The 15,672-nt window shown below is 45.7% G+C and overlaps 1 protein-coding gene across 3 annotated transcripts; it reads left to right on the top strand.

Moving 5' to 3' along the window:
- On the top strand, window positions 1-14,671 carry zhx3b (zinc fingers and homeoboxes 3b). Of its 3 annotated transcripts, none has more exons than XM_027288528.1 (7): window positions 1-172; window positions 6,795-7,704; window positions 7,799-7,906; window positions 7,995-9,560; window positions 10,230-10,967; window positions 12,722-13,031; window positions 13,537-14,671. In XM_027288528.1, the coding sequence occupies exons 2-7, from the start codon at window positions 6,961-6,963 to the stop codon at window positions 13,545-13,547; spliced, it is 3,477 nt and encodes a 1,158-aa protein (XP_027144329.1). In that variant the 5' UTR covers window positions 1-172; window positions 6,795-6,960; the 3' UTR covers window positions 13,548-14,671. The 3 variants fall into 3 exon arrangements, with proteins under 3 accessions (XP_027144329.1, XP_010736945.3, XP_019112054.2); XM_010738643.3 differs by lacking the exon at window positions 1-172 and adding an exon at window positions 180-455; XM_019256509.2 differs by lacking the exon at window positions 1-172 and adding an exon at window positions 6,532-6,631.
- The last annotated feature ends 1,001 nt before the right edge of the window (window positions 14,672-15,672 follow it).

Genomic DNA, 15,672 nt, shown 5'->3' with positions numbered 1-15,672 from the left:
GGAAGCTTTTGGCCCCCTTTTTCCACAACTAGACCACGACCCTCCGGTGGTGTTGGGTCAAAGTCAGGACGTGATGTCTGACTCACTTGTGCTCTGCGCGCGGAGGAGCAGGAGCTCTCACGCCAACTCCACCGTCAGTGACGTCTGCGTCACGTGTCCGTCTCTTCCCTCGGTACGTCCGTCGTATTTTCCTCCCCTTCCACTGCCTGCTTTAACACTGAGAGCCACTCGAAATAAACAAGCGCAAAAAAGAGGGGGGGGGGACGTTTTTTTTTTTTTTTTTAAGGAACCGGTCTGGCTCCAGTGTCACGTTTATCACCAGCCGATGGACAGAGGGGGCTTATACACCTATAAGTTGCCATCAGTGAAGCCCTAACCTCCCACCACCACTGAGCCTCATATCATTGTAACTTTTTTTTTTTTTAAAGCATACACTGAGCTCCGGACAAAGCGAGGTGAGTGTGTTTTTTGTCACATGCATTCTACACAAAGTGTTTCACCTTTCCAAAAAAAAAAAAAAAAAAAAACTTGTATGTGCGCTATTGTGAAGCCAGCCACCTTTGCGGGCTCAGCAAGCAAAGGCAGTGCTGGCCAGCTGCATGTCGCCTGCTTAAAATGGCGACAGCCAACGGGGGGAGAGAGAGTTAGGTTTTTTAATTTATTATTTGTTAAAGGGAGGCTTTTGCTTTTTCCTTTCCTGCCTGAATTGGTTCCAATTTGTTATTTTTAAAAAGCTCTAATGTGGACGAGCCCATTAAGTTGGACGCTCACTCCGCCTAACTTGAGCGGAAGATGAACACGCATCATTTTCGGAAATGTTTGACGCTGCTGCGCTCAGGGGACTATAACGTTACAGCACAAAACCCACTCTGTGTTTTATGCTGTTTCACACAAAAAACAACAACACCGCTATATTCGCTCACATTTGAAGAGACATTCTTGACATATCAGTTGTGATTTAGATGTTATGGGTTCGTATTAAAGTCCCGACCTGTTAGATCTTTACGCGTGAACAACAACATGCAGAATTACCTCCAACCTCTCCAGTCTGTGCTGTTATGAATGAAGAAGAAGAAGTTAGAAATCACTTGGACCTCCCCTCGGTTATGACTAATAATTGTTAAAGTCAAAGTAGCCTTCATTTACTATTGCCATAACACATTTATTAGTTTTAAAATCAAAGCCGTGCCACACTTTTCGTACACACCACAAGCAGCACTTCATGCTCCAGCCCACGTTGCCTAACAGGCTGTTATGAGTTTGCAAGCTGTTGCCTTGGTTATTTATCATGTCAGTGTTGTCATGAGTGTGTGTGTGACTCCAGGGATTAGTGCAAAGCTTTACCAGACAGCTAGTTTGTGTCTGATGTCCACGTGAGTCCCAGGCATAGACAAGCAGCTTAATCCACTCGTCCGACCACAGCACACCTTTTTACTATTTGTACTAATGTTGATTATTTCAAATGAATCAGACGAAAACACCATTTGGGCATGCAGGAGTTTTCTTTTAGATGGGAGTAATTGTCAATATTTAATGTTCCAAACAGCTGTTTTTATTATTATTCATATTATATTTGTTGTTATTATTAAGCTCCTCTTACACTGTGTCTTTGTGTTGCTGTGGAGATGCTCAAGCTCAATGGCTGCACATATCGGTGAATAGTCTCACTCACCCCTCCATCATCACCACCTTCCACCTCCTCTTTCTCCTTCTCCCTCTCCCTTTCTCTCCCTCAATTTGACATCTTTCAGCTGAAGTAGGTTGAGTTGCTTTGCATGGGAGGATTAATCAGTACGACCTTTTTATTAAAATCATGTGTGTGTGTTGTGCGCCCTTTGTTCGTCTCACAGCTCCTTTTTATTTTCCGTTTTTTAAGCATGTGTCAGTCCTTCAGTGATGACTTTTCATCAGTGAGTTTTGTCTCCATTCTGTCTTGACCTGTGTAATGACAATTTACTTCCAGATCTCTTCAAAGTATGACCACAAAAAAAACAAAAAAAAAAACAGAGTCAGCTGCTGCTCAAGATCCTTTTCACAATCTTTGGGGATAGAGCACTGTGAGATCCACACACAACGTCCAGAGCGAGCAGGTTTGGGTCAGCAGCAGTAGCAGCCTCTTGCTCTGCTTGGCTGGTTAACAGCTTGTGATGTCAGCCATTTTAGGTTGGACAGCACAGAGCATGGTGCTCCGCCATTTTTCTCTCCCTCCCCTCTCAGCAACCCAGTTTTTTAACGCATGCACTGGCAGTGGCCACAGCAATGCAGCCGTTTGCAACCCACGCAGCCATCCGCTCCCTGACCTGAGAGCAGCCCAATTGGGACTCAGGAGCAGATGGAATGACACTAGTAGGAAGCTAGGAACACTGTCATTGAGGTTTTCTTATTTGCCAGTATCGTATATGAGGATTGAAATGGTCGTTGAAAAGAAGTTGAGATGCACAAAAAGCGTGTAAGCATGTGGCGAGCCGTGTTTCTCACCAGAGATATGAGCGAGAACGCTGGAGTTGACTGACAGGAGGAGGTTAGTTGGAGCCATGTCAGTTTAAGGTGGGAGTGAATTAAGTAACCGGCAAGGATTTTGTGCTTTGGCGCAAACGAAACACGGCAAAGGGTTTCTGTTTCAGTGCAGAGACTCTCGAGGTGGCGAAGGGTTTGTGATTTGCCACAGACTTGACAATTAGCTTCAATACTCTTGGGCACAGAGGTGGTCCTCTCTGAAAGAGATGCCGTCTTCCAGATTTTTCGTCTTGTGTTTATGTATCCATACCTGCGTTGCCTACAGTGAATACAGGAGCCCTTCATACCTCACGCCACTGAAGGCCAAGCACAAGAGCCACAAGTGAGCAAGGGACAGGGCAGTAGCCCAGGCAGATGTCTGGACAGGGCCTCGGCACTGAGTTAACAGGAAGAGACGGCATCAGCTCTGGCCAATAGTGTGCCTTGGCGACGGCGACCACACCTAGCTGAGAGACATCAACACCGCGTGAGGGAGGCACTGAAATAGGAGCAGGGCAGGGACTCTCCAAATACCACTCACAGGGGTGTGTGGAACAAACAAGCCCTGCTAGAGCCAGGGACTGGATGGCATAGGAGATGTGTGTGTGTGTGTGCGTGTATGTCTGAGTAACTGTGTGTGTGTGTGTGTGTGTGCGCGTGTGTGTGTGTGTGTGTGTTTACCCACACACATGTGCTTTAGAGAAATGAGCTGGTGGGAGAGGGAAAGAGAGGGGGGGAGGTGGGTAGGAGGTGGTTGCCATGGGGACAGTAACACACCAGTGGCGCTGCCGACCTGTCTCCCTGGGCCAAACTTGTTCGGAGAGGGAGGAGAAGAAGGAATGGAGGGAGGGGAAGCAGAGGGTGCAGAGACGGTTGGAGAGGGAGGGGGGGGGGGGGGGGGGGGCAAGGGTGAAGAAAAGGGGTGAGAGGGAAGGAAAAGAGACGAGCGAGGAAGCAAGAAATGGAGGAGACAAGGAGACTGCCGCCTGTGCTGTACACGTATCCTCTCTGAAGGAGCGAGAGCGTTTGTTACACATGCCGATATCAGCGTTACACCTGTATTCTCAGCTAGGTGAGGAGAGGAGTAGTTAGCATGCAGCTACGCTATGCAGCCAAGCTGTAGGATTTCTAGTGTATGTGTGAGCGCTATTATTGGCCTGTACTCAGAGGATATAGCCCAGGCCTTAGACAAGAGTCAGTCCAAGGGATAAAAGGAGGTCATGCTGTGCTGAGACATTGATGAGGCGTAGATAATATAGGTTATGAACCAAGAAGACGAGAACATTGTCTGTCACTGGGAGATCTTTGAGTCTCACCCACAGACAGGAAAAAAAAATGGCAGCCTCACTACCTCAGTAAACAAGCCTCACACACAGGCATGCAGGCAGCCACCCCCGCACGCCACATAGACACACACACACACACACACACACACACAAACGCGAGCACACATGCGCCCCCGCCCACCCCACCCCACCTCCCTCCTCTTTCTCTACGCTCTCAATCACACAGGAAACCCACACATGCAAATGCTGACATAACACACACGAAACCCACCATGGCCACATGGTCAGTACGACGTATGTGCAACATTCAAATTAGAGTTACTGGCCGATGCGTTCATACCGGTGAGTCAACGGACCTCATGTGAGGCTGGCATTGCTGAGACATGAGCTGCCCTATTTGGACTTGGCTGATAACGGCCGCTCAGCTCGTCTTGTGCATTGTCTCTGTCCTCACCTGTACGAGGCCTGTGCTGAGGTGCGAGTTCGTACAGTTGTGGCGTTTTTTTTTTTTTCTTTCATTTTCTTCTTTTTTTAAAAAAACATGCCATCAGTGTGTGACGTGAACTTTGTCGCCATTGTAGCACTCCCAACCGTTGTCGATTTTTACACTTTAAACGTTCACTCTTTGTTTTAGTTTGGAGTAATTATTATGCATGAGGCACTCAAATGCATGTGTGGGCACATACAGACACTGTAGCTGAACTTCAGGTTATGTCCACTGGCTGAAGAGCTCGGGTTGGAACATTCCAGGCTTTGCAGCGCAGTGAGGAGGGAGGGAGGGAGGGAGGGAGAGAGGGGAGGTGGGAGGAGGGAAGGACTGTGTGATTGTAGTTTGGAGCAAGAAGGGGGCATTGAAGAGCGGGGGTTAGCAGGGCGGAGTGGTGTTGGTGGATGGTTGGAGGGGGGTATCGGAGGAAAATTCTTCACTGAAACACCTCAGTGCTTCCTCCACGATAGTTAACACCCCTTCTTCCCATGCCTCCTCACCCCAAACTGGCTGCCCATCCCCCACCAGTCTCTCTCGTTCGTTCTCCCTCTCCTCTCCTCTCTCCTCTCGCCTGCTCACCCACACCCAGCAGAACCACGTGATGGATGGCTGAGGCTGCCCACCCATAAGCCTTTATGTTGGTCATGTGACCAGCCTGCCTTGGCAGAGCGGTGCCCCCTGATGCAGAACTGAATGGCAGGGGAGTAGGAGGGGTGCACAACAGCCAAAGCGAAGGGCAGTTACTCTCTCTGGGGGGTGCGCTGGGGAACAAGGGGCATCACGTTCCCTCCACAGTAGCAAACTTCATTTGCCTGTTAACCCCTCACACTCTGATCCAAACAGAGGGGAAGCTTTCTCATAGACAAAATGACTAATTTGTGAGTTCAGTTAAGTTTTCGTAACATGCTCAATGAAGTATCTCATCGTTTGATCATCCGTGAGTTTGATTTTAAATTTTCAGAAAAGCTGGTGGACTGTAAATAAACTGCACATGGGAGTTAATAAAAGTTTTACATTGACTCAAACTGAAACTGAGGCGAGAGGCTTTTGAAGGGAGGAATTTTGTATACCTTCACTCAGATCAGTGTGTGTGTGGAAGGGCATCTGTCACACCCCAGTCCTGTGAGGGTTAACTGGGCTTTGAGCTAATGTACCATGACCTTTCTGTTGCAAAGCAAGGCTGTGTGAGTGTGTTTGTGTGTGCGCGCATTTGCGGGTACAAGAGGAAGAGAGCATTTGTCATTGAACAAGTTAGATTTCTCTGAAGAATGGCCGGTTTTGTTATATGATGATGACACATAACGTGGAGTAAGCTGCTCACCTGACAGAAAAGGAGGTGCTGCAGCAGCATTGTGCACAAAGAGATTAGTCTGAAACTAGTCCCAGACAAGTTTAACATTTGCATGGTACTGTTTGTGCATAGGAAGGGCAGGGTATTTTAGATATGGGCTGCCTACAAGAGGGTTTGGGTATGGAGGAACTAGGCTTTGAAAAGGTTTCAGGGTTTTCCTGTTGAACCTCTATTTAAACTTTTGCTGCTCAGTGCATGACATGAGGCGTCCTGTCAGTGCAGAGTGATTGGGAGAGTAATTACCCTAGAGCTCTCCTCCCATACTGCATCATTCACTACCTCTCTGTCAGAGGAAGGGAGCGGAGGAAGGAGGGAGGAGGGAGGTGATAACTCCTCCACAGGAAGCTTCGCCATTTTGTATGGAGTCAAGGGATCTGGAGGTGAAGTAGAAATCTGAAGATTTCTATGTGGGTCCGTGTGTTTCTGTCTGCACTGTTGTTGGCCAAGAACGCCATTTTTCCACTGAGGAACATCTGCTGAACCACCCACTTGCACAATTGTCAAGTAGCGCCTATCTTAGGCAACACATTCACAAGTGAATATTTCTGTGGTAATCTTTATGAAGGTGTTTGGTGAAGCTACAGAGGCTGTCAATTTTTAAAAAAAAGGGGGGGGGAAAGAAAATACAGAATGTGCTTTCTCTGAGGGGGTGTGTCTGAACGAGGGGAAGTGAGACGGGGTTGCGTGGGGGAGGGGAAAGAAGGGGGTAGGACAGGAGCTCTCCCAAAAAGCCTTTAGTGAAGAAGCAGGCTGAGCTTGTTTGAAAGCCCTCATAAAGCAGATAGCCTTGAGTGTCATGGGGCAGGGGAGTTGAGGAAGAGACTTGATTTTTATTTTTTTATTTTTTTAATTAAAGATTTATAAGCAACACTAGATTTTGACGGCTTTTTGATTTTTTTTTTTCTTTTTTTTTAACCCTACCATATTTATGGTGTTGATATTTTACCTGGAAACAACCAACCATGTGTGATTTTCGTCCTGCAGAGGGAAAACTGGCTTGTGTTGAGTAGCGTAAGATTACATCGTACTTCTTCTTGCAGTCTGTTGTACCACTTCTTCCCTCATTTGTACTTGAAATTCAACAGTTTGTGATGATCTAACAATTTCCAGGTGTGTTGTATAGTATGGTGACTGATGACTTGAACTAAAACATGTTCCTCTCTCTCATTTCCAGGCTTTCCTTCACAACTGCAGTGAAAACTACAAGTGGACCTACAGACATGTCCCGCTGTCCTCCTTCCCTCGTGCCTGGTCTATAGTCAACCAGAAACGACCCATATTCTCACCCACACCCTATTCTCAACCATTTGACCAACCCCTCCCCACGCTGTGGTCACACCATGGCCAGCAAGAGGAAGTCCACCACTCCTTGTATGATCCCCAGCAAGATCATACGCCCAGCAGAAGAGGTTGAACACGACTCTCCTGTTTTTGTCCATCAATCCAGGCTTTCTGGAGGTGGCAGACATAGCCCCCTCGACCCAGGAGAGTCCTCCAAAACAGAGCTGGAGGACGCTCTCAAAGACGGTGCTGGCACTTACACCTGTAAGCCTTGTAACTTTGAAACCCATGACCTTAACTTGTTCTTGGATCATGTGTACTCGGGGCACCCAGACTTCCGTGCTGACCCAAGCTTCTTTTGTGTGAGTTGTGGGGTTTCATCGCCAAAGTTTGAGGGGTTGGCTCTGCATAATGCCAGGGTTCACCCCAGCACGTTGAATACAACTCTGCATCTGAAGAAGAAGGACAGGAGAGCAGTGGTGGAGCAGAATCTAGTGACTGGGGCAGAGACTGGGAAGGATAGTGAGATTTCTATCACAAAAACACCAATTATGAGGATGTTAAAGGGCAAATCAGAGCCTAAACGGATAGTGGTGTCTCATCCAGCCTCTGACGAGCCTTCTTCAGACGCACACGCCATCTCAGCCTCCAGAGAAACTGAGAGAAAAGATACTGCTGCAGTGACAGTCACCCATGTTCCCACAATTGTTCACAATGGAACGACCAAGGTCACTCTGCCCTCGGCAATCCAGATAGTTAATGGCTCTGGAGCATTACCAATGCTGAAGACTCCCATCACACAGGTAGGTGGCGGTTCTTTATGTCTCTTTTTAGTTTGGCTGTTTTGGTTCAAATCCAGATGATTTCATTCAGATTTTTAAAAATCTGTTTCTCTAGGTGGTCTCAGTGGTTCAAAGCAGAAGCCTTCATCAATCTACACCGATCACGGTGTCTTCAAATATTTCCTCCACATCTTCGACTTCTTCTTCCAAAAATCTACCTAAGGTAAGTGTTTTGCTTCATTTTTTTTGTGTCCCATTGTAATGAAGTAATTTGGATATCAGTAATAATCCCACTCTCATTTTCCTCCCAGGTGATGATTCCTTTGAGCAGCATACCTACCTACAGTGCCTCCATGGACTCCTCTTCTTTCTTGAAGACCTCCTTCAGTAAGTTCCCGTACCCCACAAAGGCTGAGCTCTGCTACCTGACCGTGGTCACAAAGTTCCCCGAAGAGCAGATCAAGATTTGGTTCACGGCCCAGAGACTGAAACAAGGCATCAGCTGGTCACCTGAGGAGATCGAGGAGGCCAGGAGGAAGATGTTCAACACCATCATCCAGACCGCACCCTCTAGCTCGAACCAGACCCAGAGTCAGCGTAGCCCAGCCCAACACACAATCACAGTCCTGCCTGCCTCATTGGGGGCTACCGGGATCCCTCACATCCTGCAGGGCTCTCTTGTCAGCCAAGGAGGGGTAATTGTCACACAGCCTGTAATGGCAAACGGCATCCAGGTTAGCAGTGCCCCTGTGGCACTGGCTGTCACACCTAAGCCCCAGGCAGCGGCGCGTCCCATGATGCAGGCCCGACCTGCTGCAGCCCTGGTGGCGGACAAAGGCATTAGCATGGTGGTGGGGACGGTAGGTAGCAGTAGTACTGGGAGCAACATCATTAGCAGTAATGGTAGTAGGAGTGGGGGAGGGGGTAGTAGCACTCAAGCTAGTGTCATCAACCTTAGTTTAGGAAGCAGTAATCATAGTAATGCTAAGGTGAGCAGTGTCAATGGTAAACACAGTGGTGCTAACGCAGACTGCAACGACAAAAGCAATGGTAATGCTGCCAGCCATGGACACACTATGAACACTGACATGAGCAAAGCCAACAACACCAGCGTTGTGCAGAGTGACAGCAAAGTAACCACAGATAGCAAACATGTGACCGACAGCAAATCTAATAACGGTAACGGCAAAACGGGCAGCAGTGGGCAAATAAGCAAAGATACCAATGGTAGCAGCAACAAAAATAACACAACCAGCACAATCACAGATGATGTCGAGCCCACCACCAGTGATTCTCCATCCCTCAAAATGGAGGAGGCATCCTCCCCTGCCTCCAAGTCTTCTTCGCCCTCTCCTGCAGCTCCTTCAAGCAGCACGCCTGGCTCTCGGACGCCCATTAACGCATTCCTGGACCCGAGCTTTTACAAGGGCAAGAAGTCTCAAGAGCAGCTCAACGCTCTGAAGGACAGTTTTCAGCTCAGCCAGTTTCCTGACCAGGAAGAGGTGGACCGCCTCATCTCTCTGACTGGACTCACAGTACGAGAAGTCCGCAAGTGGTTCAGCGACCGGCGCTACCACTTTCGCAACCTCAAAGGTTCACGCGCCAGCACGGGTGGACAGAGTAAGTCTGGCAGTGCAGCCGGAGCAGGGAGCGGGTCAAGTACGCCAGGGAGTGGCGCCGCTGGCAGTGCCAACCCTGTTGATTTGTCTGAAAGTAGCAGCAACTCTGGTGCGAAAACACCCCAGCACAGCTCTGCACCCCTGAGCCCAACCGCATCGCAGACTCCCACATCTCCCACCACACCTTCCCGCCGACTCCCCAGACCTCCTTCTCCCGATTTCACGGCCATCCGCTACAAGGAGAGAGAACCTCATCAGGTGAGACGAGGCTACATTAGCAGCTTCTACCTTAACACACCAGTTCATTACTAAGTCAGTGGTTTAACACTTTTAATAATTTCATTGTTTAATCTATAAAATGCCTGGAAATAATGGAAAATGCCTCTTCATCTTAAAATGTCTTGTATTATCTGACCATCAATCCCAAACCCAAAGATATTTAGTTTTTCAATAATGTAAAACAGAGAAAAGCAGCTAATCCTCACTTTTTAGAGGCTGGAACTAGACAATATTTGTTATATTTGCTTAAATAATTATTGACTTAAAGGTCCAGTGTGTAAGATTTAGGAGGATCTATAAACAAAATATGGCAGAAATGGAAGTTGATACTGTACTTTAGTGTATAATCACCTGACCATGGTCTGCCATGTTTCTACAGTAGTCTAGAAAAAAACAAACACTTGATCAGGCCTTTTGCAGCCACTATAGTTTCTCCTTTACACTAGGTAGAGAGAGGGTGAGGCAGGGGTTGCAATCAGGAATTGCACGGCTAGATGCCACTAAATCTTACACACTGGTCCTTGAAATAAATAATCAAAGATCCAAATACTGATTAATATTTCTTGTTGACTATTCAATTAATCTAGTAATCTATAGTTTTATAGTTCTTCCAGGTTTTTGACCTTGTCCATTCTTGTTTTTGCTTAGGTGAAGGCTCTAGAAGCCAGTTTTACCCAGGACCCTGACCCGTCAGGAGAGGAGGTGGACAGACTGCGATCTGAGACAAAGATGACCAGAAGGGAGATCCATGGCTGGTTCGCTGACAGGAGGAAGAGAATGGCAGCTGAGGAGAAGAAGAAGAAAGAGGAGGCAGAGCGGGCACTGCAAGAGGAGGAGGAGATGGAAGTTGATGGGGAGGAGAGACAGAAAGAGGACTGTCCAGGAGAACTGAAAGTCAACCCCATTAAAATAAACCTGAAGATGCTGAAGGTGACAGAGGCCAATGGCAAAGCAGAGGGTGAAGGGTTGGATAGCCCCACTTTACTGCCTCAATCCAGCACACCTGCATCTTCCCCTGGTCCCACATCAGCCTCCACACACAAACCATCCCAATCATCCACCCCAACACCCAAACCATCCCATTCTCCCAAACCCACAACCACCCGAAGTAAGAAGACAGCAGAGCAGTTGCAATTGCTCAAACAAGTCTATGCCCGTACCCAGTGGCCAAGCGCTACTCAGTATGATGAACTGATCTCAGCAACTGGACTGCCCAGACCTGAGGTAGTGCGCTGGTTCGGGGACTGTCGTTATGTGCAGAAGAACGGCCAGCTGAAGTGGCTGGAGGCGTACCAGAACGAGGCTTTGGAAGAGGACCTCCAGAAGGGGAACACAAAGATCCTCCAGGACCATCTCAACATCCATGGCGGACTGGAGGAGTCACAGGTATGTTTACACATTTTCTCAGGCAGTTTGATGGCTTGGAGCAACCGAAACCTGAGCAGCAGAAGATAAGTCAGTTCTGTTATGATAAGAGGTGTGACGCTCCAGAGCGTGTCTCTTGTTTACACACATATGTAGGTACTTTCTATGAAGCTTTGAGAGATAAATAATATTACCTGTTTCAAAACCAGTTTAGTTAGCTTTATAAATATGTAGCCACTTCAGTATTAGAGCAATGTTAAATTTCACTTACTGATAATTGTATATGTGGGTGTCAATGGCAACAGCATGTTCCATAGTTCAACTCACTAAATCAACTTGAAGCTTTTTGAATGAATTTGTTTCAAAACAAATTATCAGTTTTGGTGGCTGTGTTTTATTAATGGTAACAATAATAATCATATCAAATCATATTTCATCCTCTTTGTGCTGGAAGACTGTGTGCTGGCTCAGAAATGGCAAAACAACCATTAAAAATGGTCATATTCATCAGCCACATGATATTAAAGGCCTTTTATTTATTATACTCAGGATTTTTGTGTTTGAAATTGTTGTGGCTCTTGACTCAAAGGAGGTCCATTGTTCGACAGTGACTTTTTTTTTTTTCATTTAAAAACACTTGGCTTTTGTTTTATAAAGCAAAGAGGTACACTCTCACTTGAGTCAAAAGATCTATTCATGCTTGAAATATGCAGCCTGAGAAGAGGTACTGAGCTCAAAACGTGTTTTTATTGCAGCTACTCTTCTGTTCATTTTGTGCTCCACGTGGCACTTGTTTTTGTGTGCATCAGAAGCACAGAGAAACGTCTCTAATTCTGAACTCTGGAGCTTTCTGTCACCTTTGTTTCTTCTCACTGTGCTACATTTGAAGTCTGTTTAATGTCGACTGTATTTCACACAAGTTCCTATGTCAGATAAGATCAGCTAAATTAAATTTCATGGCAGCAAAGAAGTGCAAAACTGACATGTGGTATAGATAAGTAAACCACAAATATACATCTGCTGTATGAAGCAGAAGGAGGTACTTCTGTAAATGCATCATACAGTGATAAGGACTTAAATAGATCTTCGTGCATCTCTCATATAGAGTTCAGGGTGGTGAGCTGTAAAAAGCTGTTAAATTGTTTATATTTTTATTGCCAAGTGACACTTGAGAAACGGCTGATCAATATAATCTCCTTGGGTTTGAGGGTTTGATGGTTTGAGCTTATTTATCTCATTATAGTATCAAGATTTTATTGACTTTGCTTAATGCATCCAAGTGTTGCTCTGGCTGCCTTCACGTTTGGACGATTGGATTATTGCCACTTAATTTAAAAAGAACATTGTATATGTGCACTGTTTGCTCTGTACTGTTTAAACTTTGTGGTCCTATGTTATACCATAGCAGCAGATATAGATCAGTAGTAATTTAAAGATATAGAAAACAGTGTAAATATGCATGTATATAAGTTTACATCCATAATGAACATATGAATTAGGAAATACTAGCCTATTGTGCACATGAAACAGCTATGGCTATTGTTGCGCATTTAGGTATAATTGTCCAGTTTAATGTCCATTGTCCATTATTGTCCTGATAGTGTCTTTATTTTGTTGAACTACAGCTTACCACTGAGTCAGTTTGCTGACTCTAATTCTGCTCTTGTTACACTGTGTGTTTTAGTGTTTACCTCTTATCCTGTAGTTTGTAGTTTTGTGGTCACAGTCAAACATCTGCAGTCCCTGTCCTAATACAGACCATTCTTTATGCTCAGTTGCAGGAACTGGCTCAGGCTAGCGGTTTAACAACGGACTTGGTGCGACATTGGTTCTCCACCAAAGCTTCTTTACCCCAGATGGAACAAACTGCTGCTGTTGCTGCTGCTGCTGCCGCTGCCGCCGCTGCTCATGCGGCAGGACCAAGACCAGTTGCACCAGGTGCAGCAGCTGAGCCTCGAACAGGATCCTCCCCTCTGGAACCGCAGCCAGGAGGAGGGACGGAGGAGAAAATGGAGCAGTCGGTGTGTGGTGTCGCAACAGAAGCTGAAGAGGCAACCACTGACGAGACTGTGAATCCTAGTAAAGGTAGTGTTCACATCTGGAGTAATCTTTACTCTGATAGATACAGTAATAAAGTCACTTGATGAATTGATTAATCCAATTTAAGAAATGGTGAAAAATGTGACTCGCATGCACAAAGTGATGTCACCAAAAATGTATGTTCAAGATATTGAATTTAATGTGACAAAAATGGTGTAATTCGATTATCAGAATAAGTTTTCATATTGCAGCTCTGAATCACAACTCTTAAAATGAGAACTATGTAACTGTTTAGGCTTCAGTGTGAGTCAGTTTTAATTAGGTTTTTGGTTGAAACTGGCGGATTTCAATGGCGATACATGGAGATGAATCAAACTATGTGTAATTGTCTTTTAGGTGATCATAATTATGAGTAACGAGGTGTGTTGTGACAGGAAAACAACTGCATGTCTGATACCAGTACACTGTGTGTAATCATGAGGAAAATGTTTATTTCCGGAGCCCGTTGTCATGGCGATGGATTTTTAATTCCTTTTGTTAATTGCTACAGGAACTGATTGAAGAGGCCTTTTTGTCTGAGGATGGAGTTCACAACGCAGGTGGTCTGAGGAAAAGATGGCAGATGCGGTTGTAACAGGATCACTGGATGGAAATGGACCTCAGAACCATCCCTCTCTCTTTCTTGCTCACACCCCGAGAGGTAGGCATGACCCACCCCCCCACCGCTACGTGAGATGGACGTTAAAGCCACTAACCCACCCCACATATCCCCCACCCCATGCCATCCTCCTTCCCCTCGCTGTGTCTACCCCCTTCACTACACGGACCTTCTCCAGTATCCCTCCTGTCGGCCATTTTCCCTTCAGAAGGAAGTTCCAGTAGAGACTGAAGTGCAGGAGTGGATGTGGTAGAGGGGAGGGGCAGGGCTGACAGCGTTTTTCTGCTGTGTTTGTTCCGCCTGCCTGCTGTGATGAGGGGGGGGGAGGAGGAGGGAAAAAAATGGAGGAAGGAGAGGAGGGGGGGAAAGGGAGAAGTGTGGTCAAGATTGAGACCTCCGCAGATGTTGATCAGGGGGTGGGGGTTGGGTTTGGACAGTTATCGACTAAACCAACCCTCAGACGATGGATCGACGAAGCGCTGAGAGACATTCATTCATTCTTTGTTTTGGGGTACGAAAAACTGCACAGCTCTTTGCTTCAGGGTGCTTGCCTAGGCCTTAAAGTAGATTTTTGAATTTTTTTAAAATTGTGTCATCTTCATACTCAACTTGCACTCATACACTTTGACTTCATGCTTGCAGCTTACTTTAAATGTGCTAGCTAGGCTGTCTTATGTGAAACACAGCACTGAGGGTTTTTTCTCTTTGTACTCGCTTTTCATTTCTTATCTGTACATAATGTCTGATTTAAACTCAGTCATCCAAAGAAGGCAAGCACCCTGTTGTGTTTAAACAAAAAGAAAAGAAAAAGCGACACAATATTGTAGACTATATGGAATCTGGTTTGTGTTGTAGCATCAAGTGCTTCTTTACGTCACTGACGTGTACGTACATTTGTTTTTATGGAACTTTCCTATGACATAAATTTGACTGTAAAAGAACTGTGAACTTTTACTAGAGTTCCATACTTAGGCTTGATGTATAATTTTTACAGATGGTATTTGCAGAATAAACAGAATGTAATAAATGTGTGGTTTCGAGTGTCATTGGACGTCTTCCTCATGGTACACAATAACAGGAGGGTAGCGGTGTACTCAAGAGTATTACTATAAACTTAAAGGTACAGTGTGTAGGATTTAAGGTGATTTATTAATATGGAATATAATAAAGTAAAAAGTGTTTTCATTAGTGTATAATTACCTTTTTTTAAATGAATCTTCCACCTTCTTCACCATAGTTTCTCCTATACATGATTAGACAAGGAGGTGAGGCGAGGTGGTATTCACCTCTAGATGCCACCAAACCACAACCTCTGTGACAAAGCCAATATGAAAGTGCTAAAAACTGTAATTCTCAGAGTGAGTGCCCGCTTGAGGCTGGCCACAGTTCATTTCCACATCTATAAGCCTCCATGTTAAAATGTGAAACACAGCAGGAATAAACATGTTTACAGCCTGGTGCAAAAAATGGTTTTGGTCTCTGCAGCTAATGTCCCCGTTCATGACAACTGTACTGAGGGTGAATTTTTAGAGTTCACCAGTTCAAATTATATCAAGGTTTAAAGTTAGAGTTAACAGCATGGCAGCTTTGATTGGCAGGTGGGTGCTGTCACAGATGACTTATTAGAGCACCCAGGCGTTATTTGGCCCGCTTTACGTCCAGCGATGATGCACATCTTTGTCGATATTTTGATTAACTTGAGAGGTGGAAGATGTACAGACATGGCGGCATCCAGCGACGCATGTTTTCAGCTTCAATCTGTCTCTCATGCACCGTCGATGTCTTTATACAATCATTGGATGTCACTAAATCCTACACACTTGAACTTTAAAATATTGCTTTGGTCACGTGGGAGGCAACAGGAAGCCTCTAATCTGCTGATCTTTGTTAATATTTAGGAAATATCAGAAAAGCCCACTGGTTCTGGGATGTTCGTTGCATATCATTCCCAGTCCCCCTGATAATGGCACATGTCAGACAATAGTGACACTTGAGAAGAAACCCGAGGTGACATCTTAAACTTGCTCA

The sequence above is a fragment of the Larimichthys crocea genome, chromosome XV (genome assembly GCF_000972845.2).
Source record: "Larimichthys crocea isolate SSNF chromosome XV, L_crocea_2.0, whole genome shotgun sequence".
Classification (NCBI taxonomy): Eukaryota; Metazoa; Chordata; class Actinopteri; family Sciaenidae; genus Larimichthys; species Larimichthys crocea.
The sequence above is the reverse complement of the archived record's forward strand: the minus strand, read 5'-3'. Positions and strand labels throughout refer to the sequence as shown.